This window comes from Microcaecilia unicolor, chromosome 2 (genome assembly GCF_901765095.1).
Source record: "Microcaecilia unicolor chromosome 2, aMicUni1.1, whole genome shotgun sequence".
Classification (NCBI taxonomy): Eukaryota; Metazoa; Chordata; class Amphibia; order Gymnophiona; family Siphonopidae; genus Microcaecilia; species Microcaecilia unicolor.
Genome location: NC_044032.1, coordinates 487044303 through 487065892, shown reverse-complemented (window position 1 = coordinate 487065892; position 21590 = coordinate 487044303). Strand labels below are relative to the sequence as shown.

The 21590-nt window shown below is 45.9% G+C and overlaps 1 protein-coding gene across 1 annotated transcript in view; it reads left to right on the top strand.

Moving 5' to 3' along the window:
• LETM1 (leucine zipper and EF-hand containing transmembrane protein 1) overlaps nucleotides 1-21590 on the top strand; it is a 289282-nt gene that overhangs the window by 67129 nt on the left and 200563 nt on the right. The window contains 1 exon segment of the mRNA XM_030191105.1: nucleotides 19150-19287. Coding sequence (XP_030046965.1) covers nucleotides 19150-19287 — 138 coding nt within the window.

The following is a 21590-nucleotide window of genomic DNA, read 5'->3' as shown; positions in this document are numbered from 1 at the left end:
CCGCGCGCACCGCGCTATGCGCGGCCGTCTTCCCGCCCGAAACCGGCTCGAGCCGGCCAGTCCAGTATGTAGCAGACAATACAGTTCCAGGGAAGACACAACTCCAAAGGGGAGGCGGGCGGTTTGTGAGAACAATCAGCCTGCTGTCCTCGGAGAATACTCTACAGGTATGTAGCATTCGCTTTCTCCGAGGACAAGCAGGCTGCTTGTTCTCACTGATGGGGTATCCCTAGCCCCCAGGCTCACTCAAACAACAACCATGGTCAATTGGACCTCGCAACGGCGAGGACATAACTGAGATTGACCTAAAAAATTTACCAACTAACTGAGAGTGCAGCCTGGAACAGAACAAACAGGGCCCCTCGGGGGGTGGAGTTGGATCCTAAAGCCCAAACAGGTTCTGAAGAACTGACTGCCCGAACCGACTGTCGAGTCGGGTATCCTGCTGCAGGCAGTAATGAGATGTGAATGTGTGGACAGATGACCACGTCGCAGCTTTGCAAATTTCCTCCATGGTGGCTGACTTCAAGTGGGCTACCGACGCAGCCATGGCTCTAACATTATGAGCCGTGACATGACCCTCAAGAGCCAGCCCAGCCTGGGCGTAAGTGAAGGAAATGCAATCTGCTAGCCAATTGGATATGGTGCGTTTCCCTACAGCCACTCCCCTCTTGTTGGGATTCAAAAGAAACAAACAATTGGGCGGACTGTCTGTGGGGCTGTGTCCGCTCCAGATAGAAGGCCAATGCTCTCTTGCAGTCCAATGTGTGCAGCTGACGTTCAGCAGGGCAGGAATGAGGACGGGGAAAGAATGTTGGCAAGACAATTGACTGGTTCAGATGGAACTCCGACACAACCTTTGGCAGAAACTTAGGGTGAGTGCGGAGGACTACTCTGTTGTGATGAAATTTGGTGTAGGGGCCTGGGCTACCAGGGCCTGAAGCTCACTGACTCTACGAGCCGAGGTAACTGCCACCAAGAAAATGACCTTCCAGGTCAAGTACTTCGGATGGCAGGAATCAGTGGCTCGAAAGGAGGTTCATCAGCTGGGTGAGAACGACATTGAGATCCCCATGACACTGTAGGAGGCTTGATAGGGGGCTTTGACAAAAGCAAACTCTCATGAAGCGAACAACTAAAGCTGTCCTGAGATCGGCTTACCTTCCACTTGGTAATGGTATGCACTGATTGCACTAAGGTGAACCCTTACGGAGTTGGTCTTCAGACCAGACTCAGACAAGTGCAGAAGGTATTCAAGCAGGGTCTGTGTAGGACAAGAGCGAGGATCTAGGGCTTGCTGTCACACACAGACGGCGAACCTCCTCCAATGAAAGAAGTAACTTCTCTAGTGGAGTCTTTCCTGGAAGCAAGCAAGATGCGGGAGACACCCTCTGGCAGACCCAAAGAGGCAAGTCTACGCCCTCAACATTCCAGGCCGTGAGAGCCAGGACTGGAGGTTGGGATGCAGAAGAGCCCCTTCGTCCTGCGAGATGAGGGTCGGGAAAACACTCCAATATCACGGTTCTTCGGAGGATAACTCCAGAAGAAGAGGGAACCAGATCTGACGCGGCCAAAAGGGAGCAATCAGAATCATGGTGCCTCGGTCTTGCTTGAGTTTCAACAAAGTCTTCCCCACCAGAGGAATGGGAGGGATAAGCATACAACAGGCCCTCCCCCCAGTCCAGGAGGAAGGCATCCGATGCCAGTCTGCCGTGGGCCTGAAGCCTGGAACAGAACTGAGGGACCTTGTGGTTCACTTGAGATGCGAAGAGATCCACCAGGGGGGTGCCCCACGCCTGGAAGATCTGCCGCATCACACGGGAATTGATGCGACCACTCGTGAGGTTGCATAATCCTGCTCAACCTGTCGGCCAGACTGTTGTTACGCCTGCCAGATATGTGGCTCGGAGCACCATGCCTTGACGGCGAGCCCAGAGCCACATGCTGACGGCTTCCTGACACAGGGGGCGAGATCCGGTGCCCCCCTGCTTGTTGACATAGTACATGGCAACCTGATTGTCTGTCTGAATTTGGATAATTTGGTGGGACAAGCCGATCTCTGAAAGCCTTCAGAGCGTTCCAGATCGCTCGCACATCCAGAAGATTGATCTGTAGATCGCTTTCTTGGAGGGACCACCTTCCTTGGGTGTGAAGCCCATCGACATGAGCTCCCCATCCCAGGAGGGACGCATCCGTGGTCAGCACTTTTTGTGGCTGAGGAATTTGGAAGGGCGTCCCAGAGTCAAATTGGAGCAAATCGTCCACCAATACAGGGATTCGAGAAACTCGTGGAACAGGTGGATCACGTCCTCTAGCCCCCCAGCGGCCTGATACCACTGGGGAGGCTAGGGTCCATGAGCAGATCTCATGTGAAGGCGGGCCATGGGAGTCACATGAACTGTGGAGGCCATGTGGCCCAGCAATCTCAACATCTGCCGAGCTGTGATCTGCTGGGACGCTCGCACCCGCGAGACGAGGGACAACAAGTTGTTGGCCCTCGCCTCTGGGAGATAGGCGCGAGCCGTCCGAGAATCCAGCAGGGCTCCGATGAATTCGAGTTTCTGCACTGGGAGAAGATGGGACTTTGGGTAATTTATCACAAACCCCAGTAGCTCCAGGAGGCGAATAGTCATCTGCATGGACTGCAGGGCTCCTGCCTCGGATGTGTTCTTCACCAGCCAATCGTCGAGATATGGGAACACGTGCACCCCCAGCCTGCGAAGCGCCGCTGCTACCACAGCTAGGCACTTTGTGAACACCCTGGGCGCAGAGGCGAGCCCAAAGGGTAGCACACAGTACTGGAAGTGGCGTGTGCCCAGCTGAAATCGCAGATACTGTCTGTGAGCTGGCAGTATCGGGATGTGTGTGTAGGCATCCTTCAAGTCCAGAGAGCATAGCCAATCGTTTTGCTGAATCATGGGGAGAAGGGTGCCCAGGGGAAAGCATCCTGAACTTTTCTTTTACGAGATATTTGTTCAGGGCCCTTAGGTCTAGGATGGGACGCATCCCCCTGTTTTCTTTTCCACAAGGAAGTACCTGGAATAGAATCCCAGCCCTTCTGCCCGGATGGCACGGGCTCGACCCGCATTGGCGCTGAGAAGGGCGGAGAGTTCCTCTGCAAGTACCTTCTTGTGCTGGAAGCTGTAAGATTGAGCTCCGGTGGACAATTTGGAGGTTTTGAGGCCAAATTGAGGTGTATCCCTGCCGGACTATTTGCAGAACCCACTGATCGGAGGTTATGAGAGGCCACCTTGGTGAAAAGCTTTCAACCTCCCCCCCGACTGGCAGGTTCGCCCGGGCACGGACACTTGGATGTCGGCTATGCTCTGCTGGAGCCATGTCAAAAGCTCGCCCCTTGCTTTTGCTGGGGAGCCGCGGGGCCGTGCTGAGGCGCACGCTGCTGACGAGAGCGAGCGCGCTGGGGCTTAGCATGGGCCACAGGCTGTCGGGAAGGAGGATTGTAACTACGCTTGCCAGAAGTATAGGGAACAGTTCTTCCCTTCCCCCGAAAAATCGTCTACCTGTAGAGGTAGAAGCTGAAGGCTGCCGGCGGGCGAACTTGTCGAATGCGGTGTCCCGCTGGTGGAGAGACTTACCACCTGTTCGACTTTTTGCCAAAATGTTGTCCGCACGGCAAGGCGATGTCCGCAATCCGCTGCTTGGAGTCTATTCTCCATGTCGGCGGCACGCAGCCATGAGAGCCTGCGCATCACCACACCTTGAGCAGCGGCCCTGGACGCAACATCAAAAGTGTCATAAACTCCTCTGGCCAGGAATTTTCTGCACGCCTTCAGCTGCCTGACCAACCTCCTGAAAAGGCTTGGCTTGCTCAGGGGGAAGAGCATCAACCAAGCCCGCCAACTGCCGCACATTGTTCCGCATGTGGATGCTCGTGTAGAGCTGGTAAGACTGGATCTTGGACACGAGCATAGAGGAATGGTAGGCCTTCCTCCCAAAGGAGTCTAAGGTTCTAGCGTCTTTGCCCGGGGGCGCGAAGCATGTTCCTAGAACTCTTAGCCTTCTTAGGGCCAGATCCACAACTCCAGAATCATGAGGCAACTGCCGTGCGCATCAGCTCTGGGTCCCCATGGATCCTGGTACTGGGACTCAATTATTCTTGGGATGTGGGGATTACTTAATGGCTTGGTCCAGTTCGCAAGCAATGTCTTTTTCAGGACATGGTGCAAGGGAACAGTGGACGCTTCCTTAGGTGGAGAAGGATAGTCCAGGAGCTCAAACATTTCAGCCCTGGGCTCGTCCTCCACAACCACCGGGAAGGGGATGGCCGTAGACATCTCCCGGACAAAGGAGGCAAAAGACAGACTCTCGGGAGAGAGAAAGCTGTCTCTCAGGAGAGGGAGTGGGATCAGACGGAAAGACCCTCAGACTCCTCGTCAGAGAAATATCTGGGATCTTCCTCTTCCTCCCACGAGGCCCACCCTCGGTGTCAGACACAAGTTCACGGACCTGTGTCTGCAACCTCGCCCTGCTCGACTCTGTGGAGCCACGTCCACGATGGGGGCGTCGAGAGGTAGACTCCCTGGCCCGCATCGGCGAAGCTCCCTCCGCCGACGTAGTCGGGAGCCTTCCTGGGAGGTGGCCGCGGTCGGCACCGCAGCGCGGTTGGGGGGGGAGTACCGACGTCGGGGACCTCAACCTGGGCGATGGGCCAGCCGGCGCCACGCTCGACGGTACGGAGGCGCAAGCACCGCCGGTACCGGAGGGGTATGGCGCAACAGCTCTCCCAGAATCTCTGGGAGAACGGCCCGGAGGCTCTCGTTTAGAGTGGCTGCGGAGAAAGGCTGAGAGGTCGATGCCGGCGTCGACGTCAGAACCTGTTCGGGCGTGGAGGCTGTTCCGGGCTGTCCAGAGCGGAGCGCAGCGACACCTCCTGACAGAGGGTGAGCGGTCCTCTCGGTGCGATCCTGCTGGGTGCCGAATCCCTCGGCGACCAGAGCTCTCGGTGCGACACGGGGAGGAGACCGGTGTCGATGCTTCTTCGATTTCTTCCGAGCATGTCACCGGAGCTCCCCGGCACCGACGAGGAGGACGTCGAATCCACCCGTCGCTTCCTCGGGGGCCGAGACTGAAGAAGGTCGATCTCGGGGGTGGCTGTACCGCAGGAGCCCTCGGGGCAGGAGGAGACCCACCCGAGGGCTCACCGCCACCAGCAGGGGAATGGAAGCCCTCACCTGCACTCCACCCGATGCACCACCGTCCGACGACATCAGCAGACTGAGGTCCTGGTAACACCGACGTCGATGCAGCTATCCGATGTCTCGGCGCCGATGCAGAGGCCCGATGCCTCGATGCACTCGATGCAGGGCGCGGCCGAGGAAGATGGTCTGGACGCTGACGACGTCGATGCACTCGAAGATCCCGGTGCCGATGCCGACGAAGAGGCCCGAGAACAACACGTTCCACTGGGCTAGTCTCGATACCTGAGTCCGCCTTTGAAGCAGGGAACACAGACTACAGTTCTGAGGGCGGTGCTCGGCCCCCAGACACTGAAGACACGACGAGTGTCGATCAGTGAGCGAGATAACCCGGGCGCACTGGGTGCACTTCTTGAAGCCGCTGGAAGGCTTCGATGTCATGGGCGGAAAAATCACGCCGGCGAAATCAAAAGCCGAAATGGCGAAATTCGGAGCACCAAAATTTAGAGGGAGAAAAAAATCTCGACCGAGGCCGAAAAGAGGCCTACCCCGACGACGAAAGAAAACTTACCGGGGCAAAAAAGCTAGAAGTACGGGGAGGATTTACACGAAACCCGGCGAGGGGTTTCCGGAGCACTTCCCGACTAGGACAAAGCTTTCCCGAAGGAAAAAAACACGTTCAAAACAAATTGGACGCGCGAGGTCGACTTTCCGGGGCTCGACACGGCGAAAACACGACCGTACCGAGTGCGGACAAAAGAAGACTGGCCGGCTCGAGCCGGTTTCGGGCGGGAAGACGGCCGCGCATGCGCGGTGCGCGCGGGCGCGCGAGGGCTAGCAAAGGACTTTGCTAGTGAAGTTTCCGATTGGAGGGGCTGCCGTGGACGTCACCCATCAGTGAGAACAATCAGCCTGCTGTCCTCGGAGAATACCTTCTACAGGTATGTAGCATTCGCTTTCTTCCCCTCTTCATTGAAATGTTTTGATTCTAAGTGTATGATCTTAACATTTTTTATTGAGAGTTATAAATGTGATATGAGTAATTGTAGGTGTTCTGATTAAAATTTTATGTGATGTATGATTTTAATTATAATTATAAATATTTGTTTTACAGATGATATCATGTATGTCTATACATATTTTTTTAGAACTCTTAAAGGATTGTTTTATATATGTTGAATCTCTTTTTTTTAAATAATTGCCTTTTATTAGTTGAATCATGCTTATGACATTGTTAATATGTATGGTTATACATGTTTTTATACTTGTGTTTTGTTTTTATAGTTTATACCCCTGACGCAGCCTGAGGGCTAGATCCAATTTAGATAAATTTCTAATTTTGGCTATTCGATATGGGGTCCAGTATGCTTTATGAAAAGTAAAATAAGATGATTGATATATTGCCACTGATTGTTTTTTAAATTTGTAAATGTCTTTATTAAGCATTGAAAAAAAAACATTTGTCAACCAATGAACAAAATAGCAAATGCATCTTATAAGTCCAATTACATACAGCCTGCACAGCTAACACAGATTATAACAGAAGCATCCTAGAAATAGTCAATGCAGCATTATATTCCAAATATACCTCCAATATTTTCCAACATTTTCAAACAAGACCCGCCCCCGATGTCCTTAATCCACCTCCCAACCCCAGCCTCCCTACCTGTCCCAGCCACCCCGACACCCCCCCCTATGAAAACCATAAACCCTCCCCCCCACAACTTCTCAAACCCACCCCCTCTCCATTCATCTCGCATAATTCAAACATAGAAAGGCATAACATAGCACCAATCATGAAGAGCAGACTTTCAAAAAAGGATCCCACACCTGCTCCCACTTAGTTAAAGCATTCCTCTTCATCGCAGTCAACCGCTCCATCTCACATATGTACCAGACCTTAGTCATCCAACCTACCACCTACCAAAGACATTTCCAACACTTTGCCAAATTAATACGGGCAGCATGTAGGACCGCCTGAACTAACAAAATTGATGTGTGGTATATCCTTCTGGTTTCTGCCCAAGCAAAAAGACCGCAGGATGCCACTGCATAGACTTACCTACACAAACTTGAATACGAGACTGCACCGCTCTCCAGTAAGCTCGCGCCTTAGAGCACAACCACCAGATATGACCCATGGTCCCCAACTCTCCACATCCCCTCCAGCACCTAGCCGATGTTGTGCCAAACATATGGTTTAATCTTACCAGAGTGAGATACCACCTGTAAAAGACCTTGATAGCATTTTCCTTAAGGGTGACTGATAGAGAAGACTTCAAGAGCCCCTTTTCTAAGTGCAACCAAGAAGCATCCGACATAGCAAAGTCCAACTCCTTCTCCCAATTCTTCCTGTGCAAGAGATAAGGCTTAAGATGCGTCACCAAGTACCCATATAGTGAAGTTATCATACCTCTAGTGCTCGCCGTATCCACACACAGTACCTCCAAAAGACGCACTTCTCGAGTCAAACAAGTTTTATACGTCGGGAGCTGCAAAAAAATGTTTCAACTGCAAATAAGCATAATGATCACAAGGCCGGAGTCCATAATCCTCCACTAAGGTCTCGAAAGAGGCAAACTGCCCCCCTTCACACATCTGCCCCCACATATCCACTCCTAAGGTCGCCCACTGCTGAAAAGTCGTGGTCCCCATTCCCGGCTCAAATAACAGATTAACCCCAATGAGTGCAAGCCGAGAGAAAAAAGGCTGGCGAGCCGGAAACAAAAGATCCCAATAATAAAATGTAACCTGAACCACAGACGGGAATTTCTCAACCCTACCCCTGTACTTTGCAGGCTGCCACATTAAGTGCCCCAACTGACGCGAACCAACCAAATCTTGCTCAATATGTACCCATAATTTATGGTCCTCCCTCCGAAACCATTCTATGGCCGATTAGCCTGCGCCGCACAGTAATACCAGAAAAGATTTGGAACCCCCAGCCCACCCTCCCGCTTGCTCTTGTACAAAAAGGCTTGTGGCAAACGTGGACGTTAGTTTGATTCGCTTTATTTGGAATCACAATCTTGCAAGTGAGATATAAATGACCTAGACAAACGCAAAGGAAGCACCTGAAACACATACAACAAACGAGGGAGGACATTCATTTTGATTGGAGCAATCCGCCCAAACCAAGAAAGACCAACCGATTGCCATCGATCCAAATCCCTCTGAATACCCTTCTGAAGAGCTGTGTAGTTAGCAGCAAATAGATCAGATAGGTTCCCAGGAATCTGAACCCCTAAATAGCGAATGTCCTTTGTGGACCACTTAAATGAAAAAGATGTCCTCAACGATTCCATCAACTCCGACGGCACCCCAACTGCCATCCCTATGGACTTGCTCACATTCAACTTATACCCAGACACAGCGAATAAGCTCCGATCTCTTCATTAAATTAGGAAGAGAAACCAAAGGCTTAGTCAAAGACAAAAGAACATCGTCTGAAAACAGCGCGATTTTAAATTCCTGACCTCTCACGGTCACCACCTGAGATATCCATATTATCCCGAATCGCAACAGCCAAGGCTGCATTGCCATAGCAAAAAGGAGAGGAGAAACGGACAACCCTGCCTAGTACCACGCTCTAAAGAAAAAGCTCCAAAGCCCCCATTTATTCGCACCCATGCCTTATGGAAAGTGTAAAACACCTGAATCCAAGACCTATAGAATGGACCCACCCCAAATTTATGCAAAACCTTATCCAGATACCCCCAATGCACCCTGTCAAAGGCCTTTTCCGCGTCAAGACCCAGTAATACCATTGGCAAATCCTTCACATGAGAGACATGAAGCAAATCCAAAGTTCTCCATAGCCTGTCGCCCTGTCACAAAACCTACCTGATCCGGATGGATCAAACTAGGAAGCACACCTGCCAGACGATTAGCCAATACCTTCGCCAAGATTTTAACATCCGTATTCAATATAGAAATAGGACGATAAGATGTACACTCAGTCTTGTGCTTTCCCGGCTTTGGAATAACCGCCAACCACGCTTCCATCATAGACGATGGCAACGACCCCCCTCCCGCACTGAGTTAATTACCAACACCAAATATGGAGGCAAGTCCCTCGCAAAGGTCTTGAAGAACTCGTTCGTAAATCCATCCAAACCAGGTACCTTACCCGTCGGCAAATCCTTAATAACTCTCAGCACTTCGCCCACTGTTACTGAAGCTTCCAACTCAGCTCGCTGGCAATCCGAAAGTGCCGGCAAACCCCGAGCAGCCAAATAGGAATCAATTTCCGAATCTCGTACAGTAGCATCTTCCTTATACAAAGTCTTATAGAAATGGGCAAAACGCTCCCGAATTTGAGTGGAATTCTGTAATTGGACCCCTCCCTTATCACGCACACGCAAAATATGCCTATCTGCTCTCAACTGCCTCAACTTTGTAGCCAACATTCTACTAGGCTTATTAGTACACTCATAGTGAACTTGCTTCAAACGTGCATGCACAAACTTCAGATTCTCATCATGTAATTCAGCCAATTCCAGCCGCACCGCCTGTAATTTACGATAGTCAGACACAGAGCCATACTTCCTGTATCTATCCTCCAAACCCCCAAGCTCTCCATACAATTAGCCAGACGCACTTTACGCAGCCTAGAGTGTTGACTTGCACACTTAATGAAATAGCCTTAAATGCATCCCACACCACACCCAAATGGGGACCCGACTCCAAATTAAACTGAAAATATTCCTTCAAAATAGGAGCAAAGTTCTTGACAATTTCTGGGTCCTGTAACAAGCAATTGTTAAACGACCATCTCCGGTCCCGAACCTCCTCCCTCAAAGAAGGAACAGTAGCCCAAACCGGAGCATGATCTGAAATAGTACTATGCCCAATAAAAGAATCACCTCCCCCCACCCCCCGTCAAGGTTTTGTCAAAGAAAACATAATCCAACCGGGAATAAGAACCATGAACATGTGAATAAATAGTGTAATCTTTTCCCCTTGGATGCCCACTCCTCCACACATCATAGAGACCCAAGGATTCAACAAATATCCCCAAAGCTTTAGTAATTTTATAGTCAGCTGAGGCAGGAGGAGCTGATCTGTCTAGCCGGGGCTGCATAGTAGCATTAAAATCACCTGCAACCAACAGTTTACCTCGGACAAAGATCTGTAAAGCTTGCTGTAACCTAACAAAAAACTGTTCTTGGTGCTCATTAGGAGCATACACACAAGCCAAAGTATATTCCTCCTGCTCCAACTGAACATGCAAAAATAGGAATCGACCCTCGGGATCACGTTTTAAATGCAGAAGCTGCACCTGCACATCCTTATGATACATAATGGCCACTCCCCTCTTCTTTGTCCCCTGTGCATCTGAAGCATAATATACCCAAGGATATTGTGGAGAAGCTAATAAACCCTCATGTTTTCTCAAAAAGTGGGTTTCCTGCAGAAAGACCACCTGTGGCTTCACCAAATGCAGCTCAGTAAACAAGGAATGCCTTTTACAAGGTGAATTCAACCCCTTAACATTGTAAGTTAGGATCTTGAAATCAGACATCAAAACAGCTCAGTCTGGGAAAATATAAGGATGAATGGATCCCAAACCCCCCCCCACCCAACCACCAACAGAATGAACCCACCCCCCTCAAATGTTATTCCCTGCCCACCCCGTCCCACCTCCCCCCTCCTCCCAACCCCCTCCACACCATCGCACACACCCACCACAAGCTAAGAACCAACTCGGGTCCCCACCAGGATACAGAAGGAAGCACCCACCGAACCCAAATAGCTACCCAAATCCACCCCCCCCCCCAATTATCACCTCCCCATCCAACCCTACAACAAACACCTATAAAAAATCCTCTCTTGCCAGCCTCTCCCCGTACTGAAACTACAAACACACAAATCTCCCCCCACTCATCCATCTGTCTCCCTTAGTACCCCTAACTCACCTAATATACCCTCCTACATAACCCAGCAATATCACATATCCAGGGACCCTAGAACTTGTTATCCCACTAAGACAAAAGGCCCACTTAATAACAGCAAAAAAACCCCAGAAACATATAAAGTCAGCATGCAATTCATGTGGTTGCTTTGGCGTCGGCAGACCGGCTGGGCACACACTTCCATTTCTGAAGTTTTTCCTTTGCTGTGACCGACACATCCGCGGGCGGACGATCTCCCGCTGTCAGACCCTCCGCATGCAACACCTTCCAAACTTCCTCAAGCAGTCGCAGTCGATGAAGCTTTCTCCCTACCGTAAAGCAGAGGGCAAAAGGAAATGACCAACGATAAGGAATCTTCTTTTGAATTAAGATGTCTAAAGCTGGTCTCATCCTCCTCTCTGTCAAAGTGAACTGCGACAAATCCTGAAACACCCTAACTTGGGTTCCATTGTAATCCAGTTGTGGAGTCTGCCTTGCCTTCTGCAAAACTAGATCCTTAGTAGCAAAGGCAGAAAAGCAAGCCACGATATCTTGCGGCTGGTTATTCACTTTACGCCCCAAAGCTCTATGCACCCGCTCCAGCGCAATGTCCTCTATACCAGTCAGAGTGCCATATAACGCCTTAACCACCTGAGCAGCATCTTCCTTATCCCTCACCTCTGGGACACCTCGGAAGTGGAGGTTATTTCTGCGCCCTCGATTTTTCAGTATCATCCATCTTGTACTGCATCTCTTCAAACTGAGTGTTTAAACTTTGAATCCGGGATTCTGCCCCTGATAGCTTTTCTTCCTGCTCGTCTACACGAGCCTCCAGATCCTCCACTCTCCCGCCCAGCTTGCGCAAGTCCACACTAATTATATCCATTCTGTCCAGGATCTCTTCTTTAGACAGCCAGATTTCCTCGCGAATGTCCTCTAGGCACTTTGCCAGCTCCTTAGATGTGCCTCGCTTACCAGAAACAGGCCCAGCCTCGTTAAGGGACATAGCAGAATCAGAATCAGAGTGAGAGCCCTGTAGCGGCCGCACCACGTTGCGCCCCGAAGTCTTGCCCGCCAACCTGGAAGATTGGCGATCGCCTTCCTTACGGGCCGCCGCCATTCCTCGTTTTTGGACCCCGCTATTTTCCTCTACTTCACACAACACCTTGCCCACAAAAGACCTCAATTTAAGGTAGGATGAGGTGCAAATTAAGCCAAATAAGCCGGAGATGCGACGGAGCAAAAGATTCAGGCAGCCATCCGATTCGGTGACGTCACTTCCTCCCATATTGCCGCTGATTTTGTTGGTCTTAGAGTTTTAGACCAGAATTTGGGCAAATCAAGTTTAGTTGAGCCACAAGCCTAGTTCTTTCTCCCAGTATGATTCCAAAATATTTATTAAATTCTTAGATAACTCATGTATTTTATTATACAAAGAGGCTTATTTTCAAAGCACTTAGCCTCCCAAAGTTCCATAGAAACCTATGGAACTTAGCCTCCCAAAGTGCTTTGAAAATATGCCTCAAAGTAGACACACTTTTTTTTTTTTTTTTCCCCATAATTATTTGTTGACATAGGGATGTGAATTCTGATGTAGAAGCCTTAAGGTTTAATAGGGACCGAAAAAAGGATATATAAGAAACAATCTGTTTCCATAAATTGGAGTGCATTAGTGGTAATTTAAATAATAATGCTAGAGCATCTTGGGAGAGTAAAGTACCATTAATAAATAACTGTGATAAGCACCATATCCCTTTATTCTTCCATTCTGACTCTGAGTGCAGTATGCAAGTGGAATCAAACTTTGTATTATGCCAAAGTGGTACATCATCCAATGAATGTATTTGCATATTAATTCTCTTTCCAAATTCATCTATTATATATGCAGAAGCTTTTACTATACAGAGGGATTTCAAATAATGGAATTTGTCCATCAATGGAAGAAGGTGTAATGGACATGGGTGCAGAAATGAAGCTTCAAAGGATAGCCATTTAGGAGTATCATAACCCAAGTCTTTCTGAAACCAAAGTAAAGATTGGGTTAGTCACTCTAAAAGCAGAATGATTTGGTCTAAAATCTGGTAGGTTAATGCCACTTTTGTCATTACTAAGTTTGAGTTTTTTAAGAGAGATGTGGAGGGGGAAGTTATGTTTCCAGAAGATTATATTAATTAAATAATCTAGCTTCTTGTATAAATTACAAGGAAAGGATAAAGGGGTCATGCTAAATATATAATTTAATTTTGGAGCTAAGACCATTTTAATAGCTTTGGATCTAAAGGGGACCAAGAATTCAGGATTGATTTGGTAAGGAATTGGATAGAATTGTAATTAACTTCATAGATTTATCTATGGTATTAGCATACCAAATGCCCAAATATTTAATTTTCTGAGGTTCCCACTTGAAGGGTAGATGTTCTAGTTGATGCTTTAAAATATGGGGATTTAAAGGCATCGCTGCTGATTTTGTCCAATTAACTCCTGAGATAGGAGAAAAAGAATTAATAACATGAAGTAATGTGGGTAATGATTCTAGTGTTGTGTAAACCAGAATATCATCAGCGTATATGGATAATTTATATGATTCAGCCCCCGAGGGAACTCCTACAATCTCAGGATGGGCCCTAGTGGCAATAGCGAGTGGCTCCAGTGCCAAGTTAAAAAGTAGGGGGGTTAGGGGACAACCCTGTTTAGTGCCTCTTTTAAGTGAGAAAAATTGAGAGATAGTCCCATTAACTGCAATAGTTGCTATCGGGTTATTATATAAAAGTTGTATCATACTAATAAATTTAAGACTGAAGCCAAACCCTCCTCCAATTCGACATGTCTTGTGCATTTGACATGGTAAAAACCATAATATATTAATAAGACTACTAGATAAGTTCGGGATTGGTGGAAACATACTTAGCTGGATCAAGGGTTTCCTAACCACAAGAACATATCAAGTAAAATCAAACTCAAAATTAGGGCCGTGCCTAGGGTCTCTGGTGCCCCCCTGCAGACTATCAGTTTGCGCCCCCCCCCCCCCCCCGTGTGGCACAAGATGCAAAGGAAATAGGAGCTGAAAGATGGAGTGCATCTTTGTGGGATTGCTGAACAAATAGAGGGTTTACAACCACTTAGCTTTTCGTGCTTTCATGTTCACGAAATTAGTAATTAAATCTTTGATATCTAACTGGGCACATATATCATTCTCAATAGCAATCATGGCAAGGCTTACAAGCCTTTCTTGCGAAATACTTGATTGCAAATAATTTTTTATGATTTTTAACCGTGAAAACGATCGCTCACCACTTGCCACATTGACAGGAATTGTCAGCAATATTCTTAGAAACAAATTGCTATACATTGCAAAATAAGATAGCAGATGTAAATTCTCAAAGTGGACATATTCCAAACACTAAAATGAAAATAAAATGATTTTTTTCTACCTTTGTTGTCTGATGCTTTCTTTTTCTGATCATGCTGGCCCAGTATCTGATTCTGCTGCTATCTGTCCTCTTAACTCTGTTTCCAGGGCTTCCTTTCCATTTATTTCTTTACTTGACTTGACTGTCCAGTGGATCCAGCTTCTGCCTATTTTCTCCATCCATGTGCAGTTTTTCTTCTCTCTTCCTTTTCCCTCATCTCATTTCCTTCCTGTCTCTTCCCTCCCCTCCATCCATGCCCAGCATTTCTTCTCTCTCCCTTCCCCTCCATCCATGTGCATCTCCTTCCTCTGCCTTCCCTTCCCTCCCCTCCATCCATATTCAGCAATTCTTCTCTCACCCCTCCCCTCCATTTCCAGCAATTTCTCCTCTCCCTGGGCCCTGTCCTCCCATCCATGTCCATCCATGTCCCTCTACTACTACTAGTACTGCTTAGCATTTCTATAGTGCTGCCACTCTGCCCTTCCCTCCTCCATCCATATCCAGCAATTTTCCTCTCTCCCCTCCCCTCCATTTCCAGCAATTTCTCCTCTCTCTGGGCCCTGCCCTCCCATCCATGTCCATCCATGTCCCTCTCTGCCCTTCCCTCCTCCATCCATATCCAGCAATTCTCTTCTCTCCCCTCCCCTCCATTTCCAGCAATTTCTCCTCTCCCCCTGGGCCCTGCCCTCCCATCCATGTCCATCCATGTCCCTCTCTGCGCTTCCCTCCTCCATCCATATCCAGCAATTCTCCTCTCTCCCCTCCCCTCCATTTCCAGCAATTTCTCCTCTCCCTGGGCCCTGTCCTCACATCCATGTCCCTCTCTGCCCTTCCCTCCTCCATCCATATCCAGCAATTCTCCTCTCTCCCCTCCCCTCCATTTCCAGCAATTTCTCCTCTCTCTGGGCCCTGTCCTCCCATCCATGTCCATCCTTGTCCCTCTCTGCCCTTCCCTCCTCCATCCATATCCAGCAATTCTCCTCTCTCCCCTCCCCTCCATTTCCAGCAATTTCTCCTTTCTCTCTGGGCCCTGCCGTCCCATCCATGTCCATCCTTGTCCCTCTCTGCCCTTCCCTCCTCCATCCATATCAAGCAATTCTCCTCTCTCCCCTCCATTTCCAGCAATTTCTCCTCTCCCTGGGTCCTCCCATCCATGTCCATCTTTCATTTAAATTTACCTCCAGCCTTCCTTTCGCGCTCATTCGTTCCTTCAGTGTCCCGCCTTCTTCTGGCGTCATTTCCTTGCGAGGGTGGGACACTGAGGGAACGAACGAGCGTGAAGGGAAGGCTGAAGACGTTGACAGCGCTTTCACTGACGCTGTCAGCTGCTGCGACGTCGGAGGTAAATTTAGATAACAGATTTAAAGCCCCCAGGGCGGTGCGGAGCTGGAGTAAGCGGCGAGGGTAAGCACCGCAGCGGCACCCTCCAGAGGTCGGCGCCCCCCTGCGGTGCTTACCCCGCTTACTGTGTTGGCACGGCCCTGCTCAAAATATCATCACCGTGGAAAGCAGACTGCGGTGTACCACAAGGATCACCGCTATCACCGATCCTCTTCAACCTAATGATGACCCCACTAGCCAAGTCCTTATCCAACCAAGGCCTTAACCCTTTCATCTATGCAGACGATGTCACAATATTCATTCCTTACAAATCTAAACTGACAGAAATCACCAACAAAATCAAGATCAGCTTGAACATCATGGACTCTTGGGCAAATGCATTTCAACTAAAACTAAATAAAGAAAAAACACACGTCTCATCCTCTCAGCCCTACACAGCGCTGATAACCCCACAATTATAAACACCCCAGATTACATCCTCCTTATCTCAGACAGCCTGAAAATCATCGGTGTTACAATGGACCGCAACTTAACACTAAAGAGCCAAGTGACATCCACAACAAAGAAAATGTTCCACTCAATGTTGAAACTAAACGCGGTGAAACAATTCTTCCGAGGGGGAATATTTCACAACCTGATACAATCAATGGTACTAAGCCATGTAGACTACTGCATTGGAATTTATGTGGATGCAAAGAACTAACCTAGGTATTCCAACATATTTGTGTGCTCTGCTCCCTCTGTGAGACCAATCAAATGGATGTTGTTTCTACAGAACCTATTCGATTTCTTTTGGCAGGCTATGAATACAGGTCAGAATGTGCCTGACACGTGTTTTATATCTTCTGTGTGCTAGTTTCTATATTAGAAACATTGGGCACTAATGGGTTGAAAAGTGTCTGGACGGCTTCCTAAAGGAAAAGTCCATAGACCATTATTAAATTGACCTGGGAAAATCCACTGCTTCTTTCTGGGATAAGCATCTTAAAATGTATTGAGCTTTCTGGAATCTTGCCAGGTATTTGTGACCTGGATTGGCCACTGTTAGAGACAGGATACTGGGCTTGATGGACCTTTGATCTGTCCCAGTATGGCAATACTTTATGTACTTATGTAGTTATGATTATGAGTGTAAGCATTCTGAAGTTTTCACAACTTGTTGATGTGATGACCCGAAGATTTTTAAAGTTATTATTTTCCAACTTTTTTATGTTTGGCAACCATTGTTCTGTAGTCTTGGTTGTATATTTACTATTGGCTGCTGAGTTTGTACATGTTTATTGCACTGAGGAGAGGCAGGCACCATGTTCCTCTTTCAAAACGTTTCATTTCATCAGTGTTTGTTGTATTCTTTTCAATTTATATATCATACCTCGTTTCAAGAAAGCACAATACTTTCTGTTTTTAATTATCTTTTGATATCTTGATGGAATCATTTTTGACAGATAGGCCTTACTGGTATATTACGGTGACGGTGACTCCTGATGTACACTTGTATTGCCCTTTTTAAAATTTTGGCATTGGTTTCCCATAATTAGTTTGAAATATTTTCTGTTGGGGTGATGTTAATATGCTTTCAAACTATTTATCATTACTCCTTTTCTGTAATTGTCTGGAATCACTGTTTGTTCTTATGGAATGTTTATATATTGCAGCGTTTAAATCATTGTAGTGGGTTCCCCTGATACCACAAGTGAGTTTACAATATTTATTCACTGTTTTAAAATTATTTTCTGTGAGGTTGTATCTTGGATATATAATTACCTTACGTTTGATTTTTTTTTTTCTGATTAACACATGGAACATTGTGGTGGCTTTGGATCACTAACTATTTTTGAGTTCACTCAGAAGCTTAGTATAATCAATCGATAATCTGCACATAGGCATGTCTTCTACCTTTATATTACACACATTTCTAGCACTTTGGGGATATTTGCACCTGTTAATTTTATTTCTCTACATAATGCTGTTTTTTGGGGGACTGTGATATATGTTTATTTGCATAGGCAAAAACTAGCAGTTCTGTAGCGATTCCTTCAAGATTATATAATATTGAACTTATTTTCACTGGTGGGTTCATTTTATTTTCTTTAATAGTTGTATCTCATCCATACTTCTAGATTAGTATTCTTATAATATGCATCTGATATTTAAATATTTGTGCTTGACCCTTTTATATGTGTTTTTACATTTATTATATTTAGTTCTGTGGGATTTATCAATTTATTTGAATTCTTGCTTTTATATGTTACTAAGCTATGTTTTTTTTGTTTTTGTCAAAGCATATGATATTTTTTATGTTTTCTTCAGCATTTGTTTACTGTTTGGTTTTTTATTATTTTGATTTACAAGGTTCTCTGGTCTTTTTCTTAGATATTTTGGATTCCTGATTAGGCCAGTGTTGGGTCCTTGGTTATTTGAATAAAGAACTCTTTTAATACTTTGTACACTGCACTGTGTTTGTTCTTTATCCACGGTTTGGCTTCTGTGGACCTATCTGTGGAATTTTCATCTTCCTGTTTTTTCACTGTTGTCATTCCTTTTATTATCCCCATCCAGGTCTGAGTCTGGAAGAGTATGACATGCTCATAATGAAAGAGTCATGGCAGTGTTGGTGGCCCATCTTAAACTTGTTTTCATTAGGAGATTTGTTGCAAGGTTGTGATGTGAACTTCTGTTAACTCATTTGCATTTTACTGTTGCCTAGATGTTTAGTGAGAGAGACTCCTGTTGTACCAGTATGTTTGGTCACTTTGTTCTGTACTGTGTATATGAGAGAGAGAATCCAACTCCAGCCCCCTACCTCAGAGCCTATTTTATTATTTTGGATTATCTTCGTACAAAAACCAAACCACTAAATATGATAGAAGTTCTTTACAAAAGCATATTTATAGCTTGTTAATATCTCGTTACCTTGTTTTATTTCCTCTTTTAAAAATTGGAAGGTAACCTTTGGTAGTGAGAACTATCTCATGTGATGAATCATCCTGCATGTTCTTTGGAGAAAACCCAAGGTCTGTAATGGGTGTTCTCCATGAACAGCAGATTAGTCTTCCACAAAGCTTTTCGAGCCTTACCTTCTGGAGTTGGCTTCTTTTTTAATCTGTATGTAAGACCGAGGATGTCTGCATGGCATTAGCTGTGTGGGAAGTCCCAAACTTGCTCAAAAATTATTTCTAGGTTTTTCAAGACAGCTGTACAAATGGCGCATGTTGGCGCCATCTGATCACATCATGTATTTGTGTGACTGATTATTCTTCTGTCCACAGAAATGACATATTTCAGGTAAGCAGCTTAGTTTTCTTGAAAGAACATTTAACAGCAAAAAAATATAATTATATTTTTTAGGAAGAGAGGTTGAAGAAAGAATTAAGAGTAAAGCTTGAAATGGCTAAATTTCTTCAAGATACTATTGAGGAGATGGCTTTAAGAAACAAAGCTGCAAAAGGAGATGCCACTGTGGAATTTGCAAATTTTTTTCAAAAGGTAATTCTAATTTCATCTGCTTGCAAATAGTTGATTTAAAGTAAAATGATTATTAATATATGCAAAAGATGTTTGTCATCTTACTGGATTTGAGATATTTGGTTAGTTTGCTATATGACATCACTGTAACATTTTGTTCATATAGCTCAACTAGTACCTGGGATGTAGCTAGGACATTGCTCTGAGTGCTTTTGTAGGAGAGACGTTATTTTTAACTAAGCAACTTGTCCCAGGTAGGTACAAAATAAGTATCTGTATATTATATGTAAACCACTTTGATTATAACCATAGAAATGTGGTATTATGAAGTCCCATCCCCTTTCCCTTAAAGTAAAGTCAGGTAGCTTATACATAATATACAACCCAAAGGTCTCATTTAGGTAAAATCACTCGAGTGCAGAGGCACAATATTTTCTTGTTTGAAAAAGGTTTGTGCAAGAAGGAAAGCTTAAGTTTTTTTCAAAAGTGTAAAACGTGAGTTGGTCAATAAAATGTATCTGGATTTTAAAAAGGCATTTGAGAAAATCTCCCATGAGAGAGCTCAAGGAAATTAAAAAGTTTATGAGATAGGAGATAATGTCCTATTTATTTATTTATTTGTTCATTTGTATCCCACATTTTCCCACCTATTTGTAGGCTCAGTGTGGTTTACATAATTCTGGAGAGGTGATTACAGACTCCAGTGTGAACAAATACAAAGTGGATAGTACAATTTATAGATTTGGTGCGGTTCATTCCGTGCGGGTTGCAAGGGTGGGGCTGTTTGGTGAGGGATTGAGTATTGTGCGTTACTTGTTTAATTGTTGTGTTACATTGCTTGGTGTTTATGTTGGTTATGTGGGGTATGCCTTTCTGAACAGGTGAGGCTTTAGGTTTTTTTCAGAATTTAGGTGGTTGCTCATAGTTTTCAGGTCTTTTGGTAATGTGTTCCAGAGCCAAATGCATATGTAGGAGAAACTGGACACATAAGTTGATTTTCACTTCAGTCCCTTGCATCTTGGGAAGTGAAGGTTTAGGTATGTTCTTGCTGATTCAAATGTATTTGTGATTAGTAGGTCAATTAGTCCAGTCATGTAGTTCAGCGCAAGACCGTGGATTATTTTGTGAACTAAAGTACAAATCTTGAAGGCGATATGTTCTTTGGTAGCCAGTGCAGTTTTTTGTGAAGGGGTTTTGTGCTTTCAAAATGTGTTTTTTCCGTAGATAAGCCTGGCTCCAGTGTTCTGGACGGTCTGGATTTTCTTTAAGATTTGTTCTTTCTATTCCGCGTATATTCAGTTGCAGTAATCGATGTGGGTTAGTACCATTGTTTGAATCATGTTATGAAAAGTTTCCCTCGGGAAGAATTGTTTTACGCATTTGAGTTTCCACATTGTGTGGAACATTTTCTTTGTAGTGGCAGAGGCTTGGTTTTCCAAAATTAAGTTCTTGTCTATGGTAATGCCGAGGATTTTCGGTTTGTCTGAGATTGGGAGAGTATAATCCAGAGTATTTATGGTTGTGGGGTGGTTTGTGCTATGTTGGGTGAGAGAATGAGACAGTGTGTTTTTTCAGTTTGAATGCTGATGCCCAGGAATCCATTAACTCACGCTGTTTTTTATTGCGTTGGCGATTTCTGATGGGTTCAACTTGAGAGGTATATATATTGGGACATCATTTGCGTAGAGATAAGGTTTAAAGCCTTTATTGAAAAGGAATTTGGCCAATGGAGTCATTAGGTTGAATAGAATGGGTGAGAAAGGCGATCCCTGCGGAACTCCATAGTCAGCATTACAGGGTGGTGAAATGTTTGAGTTTGCCTTAACCAGGTATGACCTTGTTGTTAAGAACCCCTGGATTCCCTTCGATTCCTATCTTGTCCAGTATTCTTAGTAGTATATTGTGGTCTACCATATCGAATGTGCTCGACATGTCGAATTGGAGTAGGAGAATGTTTTTACCTAGTGCAATTTCCTGCTTAAATTTGGCCAGTAGAGTAACTAGTACTGTTTCTGTACTTATGGAGGGGTCTGAAACCAGATTGTGATTCATGAAGTATTGAGAATTTATCGATTGTATTCCTTGAGTTGTTTGGCAACAATGCCTTCCATCAATTTAGTTGTCAGTGGGATGGATGCTATAGGACAGTAGTTGGTGATATTATTTGTTTTCTTCTTGGTGTCTTTGGTAACGGTGTGAGTAAGATGTTGCCTTTATCCTTGGGGAATATGCCATGTTGGAGCATGTAGTTTAGGTGAGATGTGAGATCTGCAATGAATCGTTCGGGAGGCAATTTTATTAAATAGTTGGGACATGTGTCCAGT